The sequence below is a fragment of the Procambarus clarkii genome, chromosome 11, assembly GCF_040958095.1.
Source record: "Procambarus clarkii isolate CNS0578487 chromosome 11, FALCON_Pclarkii_2.0, whole genome shotgun sequence".
Lineage (NCBI taxonomy): Eukaryota > Metazoa > Arthropoda > Malacostraca > Decapoda > Cambaridae > Procambarus > Procambarus clarkii.
In genome coordinates, this window is record NC_091160.1 from 15,038,556 (window position 1) to 15,061,570 (window position 23,015).

Here is a 23,015-nt window from a genome sequence, read left to right on the forward strand (position 1 = left end):
GGTAACTATCTGGAGCCACACTTCTAGTGTGGTAACTATCTCGGGCCACATTCTTAGTGTGGTAACCAACTGGGGCACAATCTTAGTGTGATAACTATCTGGGGCCACATTCGTAGTGTGATACCTATCTGGGGCCACATTCTTAGTGTAACAACCCTGTTTAGAGCCACATTCTTAGTGTGATGACTATCTGGGCCACATTCTTAGTGTGGCAACCCTGTTTAGAGCCACATTCTTAGTGTGATAGTTATCTGGGGCCACAATCTTAGTGTGGTAGCACTATCTGGGGCCACATTCTTAGTGTGGTAACTATCTGGGGCCACATTCTTAGTGTGGTAACTATCTGGGGCCATATTTTTAGTGAGGTAACTATCTGGGGCCACATTCATAGTGTGGGAACTATCTGCGGCCACATTCTTAGTGTGGTAACTATCAGGGGCCACATTCTTAGTGTAGTAACTATCTGTGGTCACATTCTTAGCGTGGTAACTATCTGGGGCCACATTCTTAGCATGGTAACTATCTGGGGTCACATGCTTAGCGAGATAAGTATCTGTGGCCACATTCTTAGTGTGGTAATTATCTGGGGCCACATTCTTAGTGTGGTAGCTTTCTGGGGCCACATTATTAGTGTGGTAACTATATGGGGCCACATTCTAAGTGTGGCAACCCTATTTAGGGCCACATTCTAGGAGTGATATCTATCTGGGGCCACATTCTTAGTGTGGTAACTATCTGGGGCCACATTCTTGATGTGGAATCTATCTGGGGCCACATTCTTAGTGTGGTAACTATCTGGGGCCACATTTTTAGCGTGGTAACTATCTGGGGCCACTTTCTTAGTGTGGTAGCTATCTAGGGCCACATTCGTAGCGTGGTAACTATCTGGGGCTACATTCTTAGTCTGGTAACTATCTAGCGCCACATTCTTAGTGTGGTAACTATCTGGGGCCACATTCTTAGTGTGGTAACCCTGTCTGGGGCCACATTCTTAGCGTGAAAACTACCTGTGGCCACATTCTTAGCGTGGTAACTATCTGGGGCCACATTCTTAGTGTGGTAACACTATTTGGGACCACATTCTTAGCATGTTAACTATCTGGGGCCACATTCGTAGCATGGTAACTATCTTGGGTCACATTCTTAGTATGGTAACTGTCTGGGGCCACATTCTTAGCGTGAAAACTACCTGTGGCAACATTCTTAGCATGGTAACTATCTGGGGCCACATTCTTAGTGTGGTAACCCAGTCTGGGGCCACATTCTTAGCGTGAAAACTACCTGTGGCCACATTCTTAGCGTGGTAAATGTCTGGGGCCACATTCTTTGTGTGGTAACCCTATCTGGGGCCACATTCTTAGCGTGGTAACTAACTGGGGCCACATTCTTAGCGTGGTAACTATCTTGGGCCACATTCTTAGCGTGGTAACTATCTGGGGCCACATTTGTAGCGTGGTAACTATCTGGGGCCACATTCTTAGTGTGGTAACCCTATCTGGCTCCACATTCTTAGTATGGTAACACTATCTGGAGCCAAATTCCTATTGTGGTAATACTATCAGGGGCAAAATTCCTAGCGTGGTAACAATCTGGGGCCACATTCTTAGCGTGGTAACTATCTTGGGCCACATTCTTTGTGTGGTAACCCTGTCTGGGGGAACGTTCTTAGTGTGGTAACACTATCTGGGGCCACATTCTTAGCGTGGTAACTATGTGGGGCCACATTCTTGGTGTGGTAACTCTCTGTGGCCACATTCCTAGCGTGGTAACTATCTGGGGCCACATTCTTGGTTTGGTAGTAATCTGGGGCCACATTCTTAGCGTGATAACTCTCTGTGGCCACATTCTTAGCGTGGTAACTATCTGGGGCCACATTCTTAATGTGGTAACTATCTAAGGCCACATTCTTAGCGTGTTAACTATCTGGGGCTACATTCTTAGTGTGGTAACTATCCGGGGCGACATTCTTAGTGTGGTAGCTATCTGGGGACACATTCGTAGTGTGGTAACTATCTGGAGCCACATTCTTAGTGTGATAACTACCTGGGGCCACATTCCTAGTGTGGCAACCCTGTTTAGGGCCACACGCTTAGTGTGATAACTATCTTGGGCCACATTCTTAGCGTGGTAACTATCTGGGGCTACATTCTTAGTGTGGTAACTATCTGGGGCCACATTCCTAATGTGGTAACTATCTGGAGCCACACTCCTTGTGTGGTAAGTATCTGAGGCCACATTCTTAGTGTGGTAACCATCTGGGGCACAATCTTAGTGTGATAACTATCTGGGGCCACATTCTTAGTGTGATAACTATCTGGGGCTACATTCTTAGCGTAGCAACCCTGTTTAGGGCCACATTCGTAGTGTGATAACTATCTGGGGCCACATTCTTAGTGTGGCAACCCTGTTTAGGGCCACATTCTTAGTGTGATAACTATCTGGGGCCACAATCGTAGTGTAGTAACACTATCTGGGGCCACATTCTTAGTGTGGTAACTATCTGGGGCCATATTCTTAGTGTGGTAACTATCTGGGGCCACATTCTTAGTGTGGGAAATATCTGGGGCCATATTCTTAGTGTGGTAACTATCTGCGGCCACATTCTTAGTGTGGTAACTATCAGGGGCCACATTCTTAGTTAGTAACTATCTTTGGTCACATTCTAAGCATGGTAACTCTCTGGGGTCACATGCTTAGCGAGGTAACTATCTGTGGCCACATTCTTAGTGTGGTAACTGTCTGGAGCCACATTCTTTGTGTGGTAGCTTTCTGGGGCCATATTCTTAGTGTGGCAACCCTATTTAGGGCCACATTCTTAGAGTGATATCTATATGTGGCCATATTCTTAGTGTGGTAACTATCTGGGGCCACATTCTTGATGTGGCAAATATCTGGGGCCACATTCCTAGTGTGGTAACTATCTGGGGCCACATTCTCAGTGTGGTAACACTATCTGGGGTCACATTCTTAACGTGATAACTATCTAGGGCCACATTCTTAGCGTGGTAACTATCTGGGGCTACATTCTAAGTGTGGTAACTATCTGGGGCAACATTCATAGTGTGGTAACTACCTGGGGCCACATTCTTAGTGTGGTAACTATCTGGGGCCACATTCTTAGTGTGGTAACTATCTGGGGCCACAATCTTAGTGTGGCAACCCGGTTTAGGGCCACATTGTTAGTGTGGTAACTATCTGGGGCCACATTCTTAGTGTAGTAACTACCTGGGGCCACATTCTTAGTGTGGTGACTATCTGGGGACACATTCTTAGTGTGGTAACTATCTGGGGCCACATTCAAAGCGTGGTAACTATCTGGGGCTACATTCTTAGTGTGGCAAACCTGTTTAGGGCCACATTCTTAGTGTGATAACTATATGGGGCCACATTCTTAGTGTGGTAACTATCTGTGGCCACATTTTTAGCGTGGTAACTATCTGGGGCCACATTCTTAGTGTGGTAGCTATCTAGGGCCACATTCGAAGCGTGGTAACTATCTGGGGCTACATTCCTAGTCTGATAACTATCTAGCGCCACATTCTTAGTCTGGTAACTATCTGGGGCCACATTCTTAGTGTGGTAACCCTGTCTGGGGCCACATCCTTAGCGTGAAAACTACCTGTGGCCACATTCTTAGCGTGGTAACTATCTGGGGCCACATTCTTACTGTTGTAACACTGTTTTTGACCACATTCTTAGCATGTTAACTATCTTGGGCCATATTCTTAGCCTGGTAACTATCTGGAGCGACATTCGTAGCATGGTAACTATCTGGGGTCACATTCTTAGCGTGGTAAATGTCTGGGGCCACATTCTTAGTGTGGTAACCCTATCTGGGGCCACATTCTTAGCGTGGTAACTACCTGGGGCCACATTCTTAGCGTGGTAACTATTTGGGGCCACATTTTTAGCGTGGTAACTATCTGGGGCCACATTCGTAGCGTGGTAACTATCTGGGGCCACATTCTTTATGTGGTAACCCTATCTGGTTCCACATTCTTAGTGTGACAACACTATCTGGAGTCAAATTCTTAGTGTGGTAACACTATCTGGGGCCACATTCTTAGTGTGGTAACCCTGTCTGGGGCCACATTCTTAGTGTGATAACTACCTGGGGCCACATTCCTAGTGTGGCAACCCTGTTTAGGGCCACACTCTTAGTGTGATAACTATCTTGGGCCACATTCTTAGTGAGGTAACACTATCTGGGGCCACATTCTTAGCGTGGTAACTATCTGGGGCTACATTCTTAGTGTGGTAACTATCTGGGGCCACATTCCTAATGTGGTAACTATCTGGAGCCACACTCCTAGTGTAGTAACTATCTGGGGCCACATTCTTAGTGTGGTAACCATCTGGGGCACAATATTAGTGTGATAACTATCTGGGGCCACATTCTTAGTGTGATAACTATCTGGGGCCACATTCTTAGTGTAGCAACCCTGTTTAGGGCCACATTCTTAGTGTGATAACTATCTGGGGCCACATTCTTAGTGTGGCAACCCTGTTTAGGGCCACATTCTTAGTGTGATAACTATCTGGGGCCACAATCTTACTGTGGTAACACTATCTGGGGCCACATTCTTAGTGTGGTAACTATCTGGGGCCACATTCTTAGTGTGGTAACTATCTGGGGCCATATTCTTAGTGTGGTAACTATCTGGGGCCACATTCTTAGTGTGGGAACTATCTGGGGCCATATTCTTAGTGTGGTAACTATCTGCGGCCACATTCTTAGTGTGGTAACTATCTGTGGTCACATTCTTAGCGTGGTAACTATCTGGGGCCACATTCTTAGCATGGTAACTATCTGGGGTCACATGCTTAGCGAGGTAACTATCTGTGGCCACATTCTTTGTGTGGTAGCTTTCTGGGGCCACATTAATAGTGTGGTAACTATCTGGGGCCACATTCTTAGTGTGGCAACCCTATTTAGGGCCACATTCTTAGAGTGATATTTATATGGGGCCACATGCTTTGTGTGGTAACAATCTGGGGCAACATTCTTGATGTGGTATCTATCTGGGGCCACATTCCTAGTGTGGTAACTATCTGGGGCCACATTCGTAGTGTGGTAACTATCTGGGGCCACATTTTTAGCGTGGTAACTATCTGGGGCTACATTCTAAGTGTGGTAACTATTTGGGGCAACATTCATAGTGTGGTAACTACCTGGGGCCACATTCTTAGTGTGGTAACTATCTGGGGCCACATTCGTAGTGTGGTAACTATCTGGGGCCACAATCTTAGTGTGGCAACCCTGTTTAGGGCCACATTCTTAGTGTGGTAACTATCTGGGGCCACATTCTTAGTGTGGTAACTATCTGGGGCCACATTCTTAGTGTGGTGACTATCTGGGGCCACATTCTTAGTGTGGTAACTATCTGGGGCCACATTCGTAGTGTGGTAACTATCTGGGGCCACATTTTTAGCGTGGTAACTATCTGGGGCCACATTCTTAGTGTGGTAGCTATCTAGGGCCACATTCGTAGCGTGGTAACTATCTGGGGCTACATTCTTAGTCTGGTAACTATCTAGCGCCACATTCTTAGTGTGGTAACTATCTGGGGCCACATTCCTAGTGTGGTAACCCTGTCTGGGGCCACATTCTTAGCGTGAAAACTACCTGTGGCCACATTCTTAGCGTGGTAACTATCTGGGGCCACATTCTTACTGTTGTAACACTGTTTTTGACCACATTCTTAGCATGTTAACTATCTTGGGCCATATTCTTAGCCTGGTAACTATCTGGGGCCACATTCGTAGCATGGTAACTATCTGGGGTCACATTCTTAGTGTGGTAACCCTATCTGGGGCCACATTCTTAGTGTGGTAACCCTATCTGGGGCCACATTCTTAGCGTGGTAACTACCTGGGGCCACATTCTTAGCGTGATAACTATTTGGGGCCACATTTTTATCGTGGTAACTATCTGGGGCCACATTTGTAGCGTAGTAACTGTCTGTGGCCACATTTTTAGCGTGGTAACTATCTGGGGCAACATTCTTAGTGTGGTATCTATCTAGGGCCACATTCGTAGCGTGGTAACTATCTGGGGCTACATTCTTAGTCTGGTAACTATCTAGCGCCACATTCTTAGTGTGGTAACTATCTGGGGTCACATTCTTAGTGTGGTAACCCTATCTGGGGCCACAATCCTAGTGTGGCAAACCTGTTTAGGGCCACATTCTTAGTGTGGTAACTATCTGGGGCCACATTCGTAGTGTGGTAACTATCTGGGGCCACATTTTTAGCGTTGTAATTATCTGGGGCCACATTCTTAGTGTGGTAGCTATCTAGGGCCACATTCGTAGCGTGGTAACTATCTGGGGCTACATTCCTAGTCTGGTAACTATCTAGCGCCACATTCTTAGTGTGGTAACTATCTGGGGCCACATACTTAGTGTGGTAACTCTGTCTGGGGCCACATTCTTAGCGTGAAAACTACCTGTAGCCACATTCTTAGCGTGGTAACTATCTGGGGCCACATTCTTACTGTTGTAACACTGTTTTTGACCACATTCTTAGCATGTTAACTATCTTGGGCCATATTCTTAGCCTGGTAACTATCTGGGGCCACATTTGTAGCATGGTAACTATCTGGGGTCACATTCTTAGCGTGGTAACTGTCTGGGGCCACATTCTTAGTGTGGTAACCCTATCTGGGGCCACATTCTTAGCGTGGTAACTACCTGGGGCTACATTCTTAGCGTGGTAACTATTTGGGGCCACATTTTTAGCGTGGTAACTATCTGGGGCCACATTCGTAGCGTGGTAACTATCTGGGGCCACATTCTTAGTGTGGTAACCCTATCTGGTTCCACATTCTTAGTGTGACAACACTATCTGGAGCCAAATTCTTAGTGTGGTAACACTATCAGGGGAAATATTCTTAGCGTGGTAACTATCTGAGGCCACATTCTTAGCGTGGTAACTTTCTGGGGCCTCATTCTTTGTGTGGTAACCCGGTCTGGGGCCACATTCTTAGTGTGGTAACTATCTGTGGCCACATTTTTAGCGAGGTAACTATCTGGGGCCACATTCTTAGTGTGGTAGCTATCTAGGGCCACATTCGTAGCGTGGTAACTATCTGGGGCTACATTCTTAGTCTGGTAACTATCTAGCGCCACATTCTTAGTGTGGTAACTATCTGGGGCCACATTCTTAGTGTGGTAACCCTGTCTGGGGCCACATTCTTAGCGTGAAAACTACCTGTAGCCACATTCTTAGCGTGGTAACTATCTGGGGCCACATTCTTAGTGTGGTAACGCTATTTGGGACCACATTCTTAGCATGTTAACTATCTGTGGCCTCATTCGTAGCATGGTAACTATCTGGGGTCACATTCTTAGTGTGGTAACTATCTGGGGTCACATTCTTAGTGTGGTAACTGTCTGGGGCCACATTCTTAGCGTGAAAACTACCTGTGGCAACATTCTTAGCGTGGTAACTATCTGGGGCCACATTCTTAGTGTGGTAACCCTGTCTGGGGCCACATTCTTAGCGTGAAAACTACCTGTAGCCACATCCTTTGCGTGGTAACAATCTGGGGCCACATTCTTAGTGTGGTAACACTATTTGGGACCACATTCTTAGCATGTCAACTCTCTGGGGCCACATTCGTAGCATGGTAACTATCTGGGGTCACATTCTTAGCGTGGTAACTGTCTGGGGCCACATTCTTAGTGTGGTAACCCTATCTGGGGCCACATTCTTAGCGTGGTAACTAACTGGGGCCACATTCTTAGCGTGGTAACTATCTTGGGCCACATTCTTAGCGTGGTAACTATCTGGGGCCACATTCGTAGCGTGGTAACTATCTGGGGCCACATTCTTAGTGTGGTAACCCTATCTGGCTCCACATTCTTAGTGTGGTAACTATCTGGGGCCACATTCTTAGCATGGTAACTATCTGGGGTCACATGCTTAGCGAGGTAACTATCTGTGGCCACATTCTTAGTGTGGTAACTATCTGGGGTCACATTCTTTGTGTGGTAGCTTTCTGGGGCCACATTAATAGTGTGGTAACTATCTGGGGCCACATTCTTAGTGTGGTAGCTTTCTGGGGCCACATTCTTAGTGTGGCAACCCTATTTAGGGCCACATTCTTAGAGTGATAACTATCTAGGGCCACATGCTTAGCGTGGTAACTATCTCGGGCTACATTCTAAGTGTAGTAACTATCTGGGGCAACATTCATAGTGTGGTAACTACCTGGGGCCACATTCTTAGTGTGGTAACTATCTGGGGCCACATTCTTAGTGTGGTAACTATCTGAGGCCACAATCTTAGTGTGGCAACCCTGTTTAGGGCCACATTCTTAGTGTGGTAACTATCTGGGGCCACATTCTTAGTGTGGTAACTATCTGGGGCCACATTCTTAGTGTGGTAACTATCTGGGGCTACATTCTTGGTGTGGTAACTATCTGGCGCGACATTCTTAGTGTGGTAACTATCTGGGGCCACATTCCTAATGTGGTAACTATCTGGAGCCACACTTCTAGTGTGGTAACTATCTCGGGCCACATTCTTAGTGTGGTAACCAACTGGGGCACAATCTTAGTGTGATAACTATCTGGGGCCACATTCTTAGTGTGATACCTATCTGGGGCCACATTCTTAGTGTAACAACCCTGTTTAGAGCCACATTCTTAGTGTGATGACTATCTGGGCCACATTCTTAGTGTGGCAACCCTGTTTAGAGCCACATTCTTAGTGTGATAGTTATCTGGGGCCACAATCTTAGTGTGGTAGCACTATCTGGGGCCACATTCTTAGTGTGGTAACTATCTGGGGCCACATTCTTAGTGTGGTAACTATCTGGGGCCATATTTTTAGTGAGGTAACTATCTGGGGCGACATTCATAGTGTGGGAACTATCTGCGGCCACATTCTTAGTGTGGTAACTATCAGGGGCCACATTCTTAGTGTAGTAACTATCTGTGGTCACATTCTTAGCGTGGTAACTATCTGGGGCCACATTCTTAGCATGGTAACTATCTGGGGTCACATGCTTAGCGAGATAAGTATCTGTGGCCACATTCTTAGTGTGGTAATTATCTGGGGCCACATTCTTAGTGTGGTAGCTTTCTGGGGCCACATTATTAGTGTGGTAACTATATGGGGCCACATTCTTAGTGTGGCAACCCTATTTAGGGCCACATTCTAGGAGTGATATCTATCTGGGTCCACATTCTTAGTGTGGTAACTATCTGGGGCCACATTCTTGATGTGGAATCTATCTGGGGCCACATTCTTAGTGTGGTAACTATCTGGGGCCACATTTTTAGCGTGGTAACTATCTGGGGCCACTTTCTTAGTGTGGTAGCTATCTAGGGCCACATTCGTAGCGTGGTAACTATCTGGGGCTACATTCTTAGTCTGGTAACTATCTAGCGCCACATTCTTAGTGTGGTAACTATCTGGGGCCACATTCTTAGTGTGGTAACCCTGTCTGGGGCCACATTCTTAGCGTGAAAACTACCTGTGGCCACATTCTTAGCGTGGTAACTATCTGGGGCCACATTCTTAGTGTGGTAACACTATTTGGGACCACATTCTTAGCATGTTAACTATCTGGGGCTACATTCTTAGTCTGGTAACTATCTAGCGCCACATTCTTAGTGTGGTAACTATCTGGGGCCACATTCATAGTGTGGTAACCCTGTCTGGGGCCACATTCTTAGCGTGAAAACTACCTGTGGCCACATTCTTAGCGTGGTAACTGTCTGGGGCCACATTCTTTGTGTGGTAACCCTATCTGGGGCCACATTCTTAGCGTGGTAACTAACTGGGGCCACATTCTTAGCGTGGTAACTATCTTGGGCCACATTCTTAGCGTGGTAACTATCTGGGGCCACATTCGTAGCGTGGTAACTATCTGGGGCCACATTCTTAGTGTGGTAACCCTATCTGGCTCCACATTCTTAGTATGGTAACACTATCTGGAGCCAAATTCCTATTGTGGTAATACTATCAGGGGCAAAATTCCTAGCGTGGTAACAATCTGGGGCCACATTCTTAGCGTGGTAACTATCTTGGGCCACATTCTTTGTGTGGTAACCCTGTCTGGGGGAACGTTCTTAGTGTGGTAACACTATCTGGGGCCACATTCTTTGCGTGGTAACTATGTGGGGCCACATTCTTGGTGTGGTAACTCTCTGTGGCCACATTCCTAGCGTGGTAACTATCTGGGGCCACATTCTTGGTGTGGTAGTAATCTGGGGCCACATTCTTAGCGTGATAACTCTCTGTGGCCACATTCTTAGCGTGGTAACTATCTGGGGCCACATTCTTAATGTGGTAACTATCTAAGGCCACATTCTTAGCGTGTTAACTATCTGGGGCTACATTCTTAGTGTGGTAACTATCCGGGGCGACATTCTTAGTGTGGTAACTATCTGGGGACACATTCTTAGTGTGGTAACTATCTGGAGCCACATTCTTAGTGTGATAACTACCTGGGGCCACATTCCTAGTGTGGCAACCCTGTTTAGGGCCACACGCTTAGTGTGATAACTATCTTGGGCCACATTCTTAGCGTGGTAACTATCTGGGGCTACATTCTTAGTGTGGTAACTATCTGGGGCCACATTCCTAATGTGGTAACTATCTGGAGCCACACTCCTTGTGTGGTAAGTATCTGAGGCCACATTCTTAGTGTGGTAACCATCTGGGGCACAATCTTAGTGTGATAACTATCTGGGGCCACATTCTTAGTGTGATAACTATCTGGGGCTACATTCTTAGCGTAGCAACCCTGTTTAGGGCCACATTCGTAGTGTGATAACTATCTGGGGCCACATTCTTAGTGTGGCAACCCTGTTTAGGGCCACATTCTTAGTGTGATAACTATCTGGGGCCACAATCGTAGTGTAGTAACACTATCTGGGGCCACATTCTTAGTGTGGTAACTATCTGGGGCCATATTCTTAGTGTGGTAACTATCTGGGGCCACATTCTTAGTGTGGGAAATATCTGGGGCCATATTCTTAGTGTGGTAACTATCTGCGGCCACATTCTTAGTGTGGTAACTATCAGGGGCCACATTCTTAGTTAGTAACTATCTTTGGTCACATTCTAAGCATGGTAACTCTCTGGGGTCACATGCTTAGCGAGGTAACTATCTGTGGCCACATTCTTAGTGTGGTAACTGTCTGGAGCCACATTCTTTGTGTGGTAGCTTTCTGGGGCCACATTATTAGTGTGGTAACTATCTGGGGCCACATTCTTAGTGTGGCAACCCTATTTAGGGCCACATTCTTAGAGTGATATCTATATGTGGCCATATTCTTAGTGTGGTAACTATCTGGGGCCACATTCTTGATGTGGCAAATATCTGGGGCCACATTCCTAGTGTGGTAACTATCTGGGGCCACATTCTCAGTGTGGTAACACTATCTGGGGTCACATTCTTAACGTGATAACTATCTAGGGCCACATTCTTAGCGTGGTAACTATCTGGGGCTACATTCTAAGTGTGGTAACTATCTGGGGCAACATTCATAGTGTGGTAACTACCTGGGGCCACATTCTTAGTGTGGTAACTATCTGGGGCCACATTCTTAGTGTGGTAACTATCTGGGGCCACAATCTTAGTGTGGCAACCCGGTTTAGGGCCACATTCTTAGTGTGGTAACTATCTGGGGCCACATTCTTAGTGTAGTAACTACCTGGGGCCACATTCTTAGTGTGGTGACTATCTGGGAACACATTCTTAGTGTGGTAACTATCTGGGGCCACATTTGAAGCGTGGTAACTATCTGGGGCTACATTCTTAGTGTGGCAAACCTGTTTAGGGCCACATTCTTAGTGTGATAACTATATGGGGCCACATTCTTAGTGTGGTAACTATCTGTGGCCACATTTTTAGCGTGGTAACTATCTGGGGCCACATTCTTAGTGTGGTAGCTATCTAGGGCCACATTCGAAGCGTGGTAACTATCTGGGGCTACATTCCTAGTCTGATAACTATCTAGCGCCACATTCTTAGTGTGGTAACTATCTGGGGCCACATTCTTAGTGTGGTAACCCTGTCTGGGGCCACATCCTTAGCGTGAAAACTACCTGTGGCCACATTCTTAGCGTGGTAACTATCTGGGGCCACATTCTTACTGTTGTAACACTGTTTTTGACCACATTCTTAGCATGTTAACTATCTTGGGCCATATTCTTAGCCTGGTAACTATCTGGAGCGACATTCGTAGCATGGTAACTATCTGGGGTCACATTCTTAGCGTGGTAACTGTCTGGGGCCACATTCTTAGTGTGGTAACCTTATCTGGGGCCACATTCTTGGCGTGGTAACTACCTGGGGCCACATTCTTAGCGTGGTAACTATTTGGGGCCACATTTTTAGCGTGGTAACTATCTGGGGCCACATTCGTAGCGTGGTAACTATCTGGGGCCACATTCTTTATGTGGTAACCCTATCTGGTTCCACATTCTTAGTGTGACAACACTATCTGGAGTCAAATTCTTAGTGTGGTAACACTATCAGGGGCCATATTCTTAGCGTGGTAACTATCTGAGGCCACATTCTTAGTGTGGTAACTATCTGGGGCCACATTCTTAGTGTGGTAACCCTGTCTGGGGCCACATTCGTAGCATGTTAACTATCTGGGGCCACATTCGTAGCATGGTAACTATCTGGGGTCACATTCTTAGTGTGGTAACTGTCTGGGGCCACATTCTTAGCGTGAAAACTACCTGTGGCAACATTCTTAGCGTGGTAACTATCTGGGGCCACATTCTTAGTGTGGTAACAATGTCTGGGGCCACATTCTTAGCGTGAAAACTACCTGTGGCCACATTCTTAGCGTGGTAACTATCTGGGGCCACATTCTTAGTGTGGTAACACTATTTGGGACCACATTCTTAGCATGTCAACTCTCTGGGGCCACATTCGTAGCATTGTAACAATCTGGTGTCACATTCTTAGCGTGGTAACTGTCTGGGGCCACATTCTTAGTGTGGTAACCCTATCTGGGGCCACATTCTTAGCGTGGTAACTAACTGGGGCCACATTCTTAGCGTGGTAACTATCTTGGGCCACATTCTTAGCGTGGTAACTATCTGGGGCCACATTCGTAGCGTGGTAACTATCTGGGGCCACATTCTTAGTGTGGTAACCCTATCTGGCTCCACATTCTTAGTGTGGTAACACTACCTGGAGCCAAATTCCTATTGTGGTAATATTATCAGGGGCAAAATTCCTAGCGTGGTAACTATCTGGGGCCACATTCTTATTGTGGCAACACTATTTGGGACCACATTCGTAGCATGTTAACTATCTGGGGCCACATTCGTAGCATGGTAACTATCTGGGGTCACATTCTTAGTGTGGTAACTGTCTGTGGCCACATTCTTAGCGTGAAAACTACCTGTGGCAACATTCTTAGCGTGGTAACAATCTTGGGCCACATTCTTTGTGTGGTAACCCTGTCTGGGGGGAACATTCTTAGTGTGGTAACACTATCTGGAGCCAAATTCCTATTGTGGTAATACTATCAGGGGCAAAATTCCTAGCGTGGTAACTATCTGGGGCCACATTCTTAGCGTGGTAACTATCTGGGTCCACATTCTTAGTGTGGTAACTCTCTGTGGCCACATTCTTAGCGTTGTAACTATCTGGGGCCACATTCTTGGTGTGGTAGTAATCTGGGGCCACATTCTTAGCGTGGTAACTCTCTGTGGCCACATTCTTAGCGTGGTAACTATCTGGGGCCACATTCTTAATGTGGTATCTATCTAAGGCCACATTCTTAGCGTGTTAACTATCTGCGGCTACATTCTTAGTGTGGTAACTATCTGGGGCGACATTCTTAGTATGGTAACTATCTGGGGACACATTCGTAGTGTGGTAACTCTCTGGAGCCACATTCTTAGTGTGGTACCTATCTGGGGCCACATTCTTAGTGTGATAACTACCTGGGGCCACATTCCTAGTGTGGCAACCCTGTTTAGGGCCACACTCTTAGTGTGATAACTATCTTGGGCCACATTCTTAGTGAGGTAACACTATCTGGGGCCACATTCTTAGCGTGGTAACTATCTGGGGCTACATTCTTAGTGTGGTAACTATCTGGGGCCACATTCCTAATGTGGTAACTATCTGGAGCCACACTCCTAGTGTAGTAACTATCTGGGGCCACATTCTTAGTGTGGTAACCATCTGGGGCACAATATTAGTGTGATAACTATCTGGGGCCACATTCTTAGTGTGATAACTATCTGGGGCCACATTCTTAGTGTAGCAACCCTGTTTAGGGCCACATTCTTAGTGTGATAACTATCTGGGGCCACATTCTTAGTGTGGCAACCCTGTTTAGGGCCACATTCTTAGTGTGATAACTATCTGGGGCCACAATCTTACTGTGGTAACACTATCTGGGGCCACATTCTTAGTGTGGTAACTATCTGGGGCCACATTCTTAGTGTGGTAACTATCTGGGGCCATATTCTTAGTGTGGTAACTATCTGGGGCCACATTCTTAGTGTGGGAACTATCTGGGGCCATATTCTTAGTGTGGTAACTATCTGCGGCCACATTCTTAGTGTGGTAACTATCTGTGGTCACATTCTTAGCGTGGTAACTATCTTTGGCCACATTCTTAGCATGGTAACTATCTGGGGTCACATGCTTAGCGAGGGAACTATCTGTGGCCACATTCTTTGTGTGGTAGCTTTCTGGGGCCACATTAATAGTGTGGTAACTATCTGGGGCCACATTCTTAGTGTGGCAACCCTATTTAGGGCCACATTCTTAGAGTGATATCTATATGGGGCCAATGCTTTGTGTGGTAACAATCTGGGGCCACATTCTTGATGTGGTATCTATCTGGGGCCACATTCCTAGTGTGGTAACTATCTGGGGCCACATTCTCAGTGTGGTAACACTATCTGGGGTCACATTCTTAACGTGATAACTATCTAGGGCCACATTCTTAGCGTGGTAACTATCTGGGGCTACATTCTAAGTGTGGTAACTATTTGGGGCAACATTCATAGTGTGGTAACTACCTGGGGCCACATTCTTAGTGTGGTAACTATCTGGGGCCACATTCGTAGTGTGGTAACTATCTGGGGCCACAATCTTAGTGTGGCAACCCTGTTTAGGGCCACATTCTTAGTGTGGTAACTATCTGGGGCCACATTCTTAGTGTGGTAACTATCTGGGGCCACATTCTTAGTGTGGTGACTATCTGGGGCCACATTCTTAGTGTGGTAACTATCTGGGGCCACATTCGTAGTGTGGTAACTATCTGGGGCCACATTTTTAGCGTAGGTAACTATCTGGGGCCACATTCTTAGTGTGGTAGCTATCTAGGGCCACATTCGTAGCGTGGTAACTATCTGGGGCTACATTCTTAGTCTGGTAACTATCTAGCGCCACATTCTTAGTGTGGTAACTATCTGGGGCCACATTCCTAGTGTGGTAACCCTGTCTGGGGCCACATTCTTAGCGTGAAAACTACCTGTGGCCGCATTCTTAGCGTGGTAACTATCTGGGGCCACATTCTTACTGTTGTAACACTGTTTTTGACCACATTCTTAGCATGTTAACTATCTTGGGCCATATTCTTAGCCTGGTAACTATCTGGGGCCACATTCGTAGCATGGTAACTATCTGGGGTCACATTCTTAGTGTGGTAACCCTATCTGGGGCCACATTCTTAGTGTGGTAACCCTATCTGGGGCCACATTCTTAGCGTGGTAACTACCTGGGGCCACATTCTTAGCGTGATAACTATTTGGGGCCACATTTTTATCGTGGTAACTATCTGGGGCCACATTTGTAGCGTAGTAACTGTCTGTGGCCACATTTTTAGCGTGGTAACTATCTGGGGCAACATTCTTAGTGTGGTATCTATCTAGGGCCACATTCGTAGCGTGGTAACTATCTGGGGCTACATTCTTAGTCTGGTAACTATCTAGCGCCACATTCTTAGTGTGGTAACTATCTGGGGCCACATTCTTAGTGTGGTAACCCTGTCTGGGGCCACATTCTTAGCGTGAAAACTACCTGTGGCCACATTCTTAGCGTGGTAACTATCTGGGGCCACATTCGTAGCGTGGTAACTATCTGGGGCCACATTCTTAGTGTGGTAACCCTATCTGGTTCCACATTCTTAGTGTGACAACACTATCTGGAGCCAAATTCTTAGTGTGGTAACACTATCAGGGGAAATATTCTTAGCGTGGTAACTATCTGAGGCCACATTCTTAGCGTGGTAACTTTCTGGGGCCTCATTCTTTGTGTGGTAACCCGGTCTGGGGCCACATTCTTAGTGTGGTAACTATCTGTGGCCACATTTTTAGCGTGGTAACTATCTGGGGCCACATTCTTAGTGTGGTAGCTATCTAGGGCCACATTCGTAGCGTGGTAACTATCTGGGGCTACATTCTTAGTCTGGTAACTATCTAGCGCCACATTCTTAGTGTGGTAACTATCTGGGGCCACATTCTTAGTGTGGTAACCCTGTCTGGGGCCACATTCTTAGCGTGAAAACTACCTGTAGCCACATTCTTAGCGTGGTAACTATCTGGGGCCACATTCTTAGTGTGGTAACGCTATTTGGGACCACATTCTTAGCATGTTAACTATCTGGGGCCTCATTCGTAGCATGGTAACTATCTGGGGTCACATTCTTAGTGTGGTAACTGTCTGGGGCCACATTCTTAGCGTGAAAACTACCTGTGGCAACATTCTTAGCGTGGTAACTATCTGGGGCCACATTCTTAGTGTGGTAACCCTGTCTGGGGCCACATTCTTAGCGTGAAAACTACCTGTAGCCACATCCTTTGCGTGGTAACAATCTGGGGCCACATCCTTTGCGTGGTAACAATCTGGGGCCACATTCTTAGTGTGGTAACACTATTTGGGACCACACTTCTTAGCATGTCAACTCTCTGGGGCCACATTCGTAGCATGGTAACTATCTGGGGTCACATTCTTAGCGTGGTAACTGTCTGGGGCCACATTCTTAGTGTGGTAACCCTATCTGGGGCCACATTCTTAGCGTGGTAACTAACTGGGGCCACATTCTTAGCGTGGTAACTATCTTGGGCCACATTCTTAGCGTGGTAACTATCTGGGGCCACATTCGTAGCGTGGTAACTATCTGGGGCCACATTCTTAGTGTGGTAACCCTATCTGGCTCCACATTCTTAGTGTGGTAACTATCTGGGGCCACATTCTTAGCATGGTAACTATCTGGGGTCACATGCTTAGCGAGGTAACTATCTGTGGCCACATTCTTAGTGTGGTAACTATCTGGGGTCACATTCTTTGTGTGGTAGCTTTCTGGGGCCACATTATTAGTGTGGTAACTATCTGGGGCCACATTTTTAGTGTGGTAGCTTTCTGGGGCCACATTATTAGTGTGGTAACTATCTGGGGCCACATTCTTAGTGTGGCAACCCTATTTAGGGCCACATTCCCAGTGATATCTATATGGGGCCACATTCTTAGTGTGGTAAATATCTGGGGCCACATTCTTAATGTGGTATCTATCTGGGGCCAAATTCCTAGTGTGGTAACTATCTGGGGCCACATTCTAAGTGTGGTAACTATCAGGGGCAACATTCATAGTGTGGTAACTACCTGGGGCCACATTCTTAGTGTGGTAACTATCTGGGGCCACATTCTTAGTGTGGTAACTATCTGCGGCCATATTCTTAGTGTGGTAACTATCAGGGGCCACATTCTTAGCATGGTAACTATCTGGGGTCACATGCTTAGCGAGGTAACTATCTGTGGCCACTTTTTTAGTGTGGTAACTATCTGGGGCCACATTCTTTGTGTGGTAGCTTTCTGGGGCCACTTTATTAGTGTGGTAACTATCTGGGGCCACATTCTTAGTGTGGCAACCCTATTTAGGGCCACATTCTTAGAGTGATATCTATCTGGGGCCACATTCTTAGTGTGGTAACTATCTGGGGCCACATTCTTGATGTGGTATCTATCTGGGGCCACATTTCTAGTGTGGTAACTATCTGGGGCCACATTCTCAGTGTGGTAACACTATCTGGGGTCACATTCTTAACGTGATAACTATCTAGTGCCACATTCTTAGCGTGGTAACTATCTGGGGCTACATTCCAAGTGTGGTAACTATCTGGGGCAACATTCACAGTGTGGTAACTACCTGGGGCCACATTCTTACTGTGGTAACTATCTGGGGCCACATTCTTAGTGTGGTAACTATCTGGGGCCACATTCTTAGTGTGGTGACTATCTGGGGCCACATTCTTAGTGTGGTAACTATCTGGGGCCACATTCGTAGTGTGGTAACTATCTGGGGCTACATTCGAAGCGTGGTAACTCTCTGGGGCTACATTCTTAGTGTGGCAAACCTGTTTAGGGCCACATTCTTAGTGAGATAACTATATAGGGCCACATTCTTAGTGTGGTAACTATCTGTGGCCACATTTTTAGCGTGGTAACTATTTGGGGCCACATTCTTAGTGTGGTAGCTATCTAGGGCCACATTCGTAGCGTGGTAACTATCTGGGGCTACATTCTTAGTCTGGTAACTATCTAGCGCCACATTCTTAGTGTGGTAATATCTGGGGCCACATTCTTAGTGTGGTAACCGTGTCTGGGGCCACATTCTTAGCGTGAAAACTACCTGTGGCCACATTCTTAGCGTGGTAACTATCTGGGGCCACATTCTTAGTGTGGTAACACTATTTGGGACCACATTCTTAGCATGTTAACTATCTGGGGCCACATTCGTAGCATGGTAACTATCTGGGGTCACATTCTTAGTGTGGTAACTGTCTGGGGCCACATTCTTAGCGTGAAAACTACCTGTGGCAACATTCTTAGCGTGGTAACTATCTGGGGCCACATTCTTAGTGTGGTAACACTATTTGGGACCACATTCTTAGCATGTTAACTATCTGGGGCCACATTCGTTGCATGGTAACTATCTGGGGTCACATTCTTAGTGTGGTAACCCTATCTGGGGCCACATTCTTAGCGTGGTAACTATCTGGGGCCACATTCTTAGTGTGGCAACCCTATTTAGGGCCACATTCTTAGAGTGATATCTATCTGGGGCCACATTCTTAGTGTGGTAACTATCTGGGGCCACATTCTTGATGTGGTATCTATCTGGGGCCATATTCCTAGTGTGGTAACTATCTGGGGCCACATTCTCAGTGTGGTAACACTATGTGGGGTCACATTCTTAACGTGATAACTATCTAGGGCCACATTCGTAGCGTGGTAACTATCTGGGCCACATTCTAAGTGTGGTAACTATCTGGGGCAACATTCTTAGTGTGGTAACTACCTGGGGCCACATTCTTAGTGTGGCAACTATCAAGGGCCACATTCTTAGTGTGGTAACTATCTGGGGCCACATTCTTAGTGTGGTAACTATGTGGGGCCACAATCTTAGTGTGGCAACCCTATTTAGGGCCACATTCTTAGTGTGGTAACTATCTGGGGCCACATTCTTAGTGTGGTAACTATCTGGGGCCACATCCTTAGTGTGGTAACTCTCTGGGGCAACATTCGTAGTGTGGTAACTATCTGGGGCCACATTCGAAGCGTGGTAACTATCTGGGGCTACATTCTTAGTGTGGCAAACCTGTTTAGGGTCTCATTCTTAGTGTGATAATTATATGGGGCCACAATCTTAGTGTGGTAACTATCTGTGGCCACAATTTTAGCGTGGTAACTATCAGGGGCCACATTCTTTGTGTGGTAGCTATCTAGGGCCACATTCGTAGCGTGCTAACTATGTGGGGCTACATTCTTAGTGTGGTAACTATTTGGGGCCACATTCTTAGCGTGGTAACTATCAGGGGCCACATTCGTAGCGTGGTAACTATCTGGGGCCACATTCTTAGTGTGGTAACCCTATCTGGTTCCACATTCTTAGTGTGACAACACTATCTGGAGCCAAATTCCTAGTGTGGTAACACTATCAGGGGCCATATTCTTAGCGTGGTAACTATCTGAGGCCACATTCTTAGTGTGGTAACTATCTGGGGCAACATTCTTGATGTGGTATCTATCTGGGGCCACATTCCTAGTGTGGTAACTATCTGGGGCCACATTCTCAGTGTGGTAACACTATGTGGGGTCACATTCTTAACGTGATAACTATCTAGGGCCACATTCTTAGCGTGGTAACTATCTGGGCCACATTCTAAGTGTGGTAACTATCTGGGGCAACATTCTTAGTGTGGTAACTACCTGGGGCCACATTCTTAGTGTGGCAACTATCTTGGGCCACATTCTTAGTGTGGTAACTATCTAGGGCCACATTCTTAGTGTGGTAACCCTATCTGGTTCCACATTCTTAGTGTGACAACACTATTTGGAGCCAAATTCCTAGTGTGGTAACTATCTGTGGCCACATTCTTAGCGTGGTAACTATCTGAGGCCACATTCTTAGCGTGGTAACTTTCAGGGCCTCATTCTTTGTGTGGTAACCCGGTATGGGGCCACATTTTTAGTTTGGTAACACTATCTGGGGCCACATTCTTAGTGTGGTAACTATCTGTGGCCACATGTTTAGCGTGGTAACTATCTGGGGCCACATTCTTAGTGTGGTATCTATCTAGGGCCACATTCGTAGCGTGGTAACTATCTGGGGCTACATTCTTAGTCTGGTAACTATCTAGCGCCACATTCTTAGTCTGGTAACTATCTGGGGCCACATTCTTAGTGTGGTAATCCTGTCTGGGGCCACATTCTTAGCGTGAAAACTACCTGTGGCCACATTCTTAGCGTGGTAACTATCTGGGGCCACATTCTTAGTGTGGTAACACTATTTGGGACCACATTCTTAGCAAGTTAACTATCTGGGGCCACATTCGTAGCATGGAAACTATCTGGAGTCACATTCTTAGCGTGGTAACTGTCTGGGGCCACATTCTTAGTGTGGTAACCCTATCTGGGGCCACATTCTTAGCGTGGTAACTAACTGGGGCCACATTCTTAGCGTGGTAACTATCTGGGGCCACATTTTTAGCGTGGTAACTATCTGGGGCTACATTCTTAGTGTGGTAGCTGTCTATGGCCACATTTGTAGCGTGGTAACTATCTGGAGCTACATTCTTAGTGTGGTAACTATCTAGGGCCACATTCTTAGCATTTTAACTATCTGGGGCCACATTCCTATCGTGGAAACTATCTGGGGCAACATTCTTAGCGTGGTAACAATCTTAGGTCACATTCCTAGTGTGGTAACTATCTGGAGCCACATTCTTAGTGTGGTAACGATCTGGGGCCACATTCTTAGTGTGGTAACTATCTGGGACCACATGCTTAGTGTGATAACTATCTGGGGCCACATTCTTAGTGGGGCAACCCTGTTTAGGGCCACATTCTTAGTGTGATATCTATCTGGGGCCACATTCTAAGTGTGGTAACTATCTAGGGCCACATTCTTGGTGTGGTATTTATTTGGGGCCACATTCCTAGTGTGGTAACTATCTGGGGCCACATTCTCCAGTGTGGTAACACTATCTGGGGTCACATTCTTAGCGTGGTAACTATCTAGGGCCACATTCCTAGCGTGGTAACTATCTGGGGCCACATTCTTAGTGTGGTAACTATCTGGGGCCACATTCTTAGTGTGATAACTATCTGGGGCCACATTCTTAGAGTAGTAACTATCTGCGGCCACATTCTTAGAGTCGTAACTATCAAGGGCCACATTCTTAGTGTGGTAACTATCTGGTCACATTCTTAGTGTGATAACTATCTGGGGCCACATTCTTAGTGTGGTAACTATCTGCGGCCACATTCTTAGTGTGGTAACTATCAGGGGCCACATTCTTAGTGTGGTAACTCTCTGGTCACATTCCTAATGTGGTAAATATCTGGAGCCACATTCTTAGTGTGGTAACTCTCTGGGGCCACATTCTTAGTGTGGTAACTATCTGGGGCCACATTCTTAGTGTGATAACTATCTGGGGCCACATTCTTAGTGCGATAACTATCTGGGGCCACATTCTTAGTGGGGCAACCCTGTTTAGGGCCACATTCTTAGTGTGATATCTATCTGGGGCCACATTCTTAGCATGGTAACTATCTTGGGCCACATTCTTAGCATGGTAACTCTCTGGGGTCACATTCTTAGCGAGGTAACTATCTGTGGCCACATTCTTATTGTCGTAAAACCATCTGGGGCCACATTCTTAGCGTGGTAACTACCTAAGGCCACATTCTTAGTGTGTTAACTTTCTGGGGCCAGATTCTTATCGTGGTAACACTATTTGGTTCCACATTCATAGTGTGGTAACACTATCTGGAGCCACATTCTTAGTGTGGCAACACTACCTGGTTCCACATTCGTAGCGTGGTAACTATCTGGGGCCACATTCTTAGTGTGGTAACTATCTGGGGCCACATTCTTAGTGTGGTAACTTTCTGGGGCCACATTCTTAGTGTGGTAACTATCTGGGGCCACATTCTTAGTGTGGTAACTATCTGGGGCCACATTCGTAGCGTGGTAACTATCTGGGGCCACATTCTTAGTGTGGTAACTATCTGGTTCCACATTCGTAGCGTGGTAACTATCTGGGGCCACATTCTTAGTGTGATATCTATCTGGGGCCACATTCTTAGTGTGGTAACTATCTAGGGCCACATTCTTAGTGTGGTATCTATCTGGGGCCACATTCCTAGTGTGGTAACAATCTGGGGCCAAATTCTCAGTGTGGTAACACTATCTGGGGTCATATTCTTAGCGTGGTAACTATCTAGGACCACATTCTTAGCGTGGTAACTATCTGGGGCCACATTCTAAATGTGGTAACTATCTGGCGCCACATTTTTAGTGTGGTAACTATCTGCGGCCACATTCTTAGTATGGTAACTATCAGGGGCCACATTCTTAGTGTGGTAACTATCAGGGGCCACATTCTTAGTGTAGTAACTATCTGGGGCCACATTCTTAGTGTGGTTGCTTTCTGGGGCCACATTATTAGTGTGGTTGATACCTGGTTGATGGGGTTCTGGGAGTTCTTCTACTCCCCAAGCCCGGCCC

At 46.4% G+C, this 23,015-nt stretch overlaps 1 protein-coding gene across 1 annotated transcript in view; it reads right to left on the reverse strand.

The window, feature by feature from the left end:
- Positions 1 to 221: 221 nt before the first annotated feature.
- Positions 222 to 23,015, reverse strand: part of LOC138363563 (adhesive plaque matrix protein-like) — an 85,418-nt gene continuing 62,624 nt past the window's right edge. Inside the window, exons 7-9 of the mRNA XM_069322917.1 lie at positions 17,606 to 17,873; positions 8,758 to 9,090; positions 222 to 613 (exon numbers count right to left, since the gene is read on the reverse strand). Coding sequence (XP_069179018.1) covers positions 222 to 613; positions 8,758 to 9,090; positions 17,606 to 17,873 — 993 coding nt within the window. The remainder of the gene's footprint in view (positions 614 to 8,757; positions 9,091 to 17,605; positions 17,874 to 23,015) is intronic.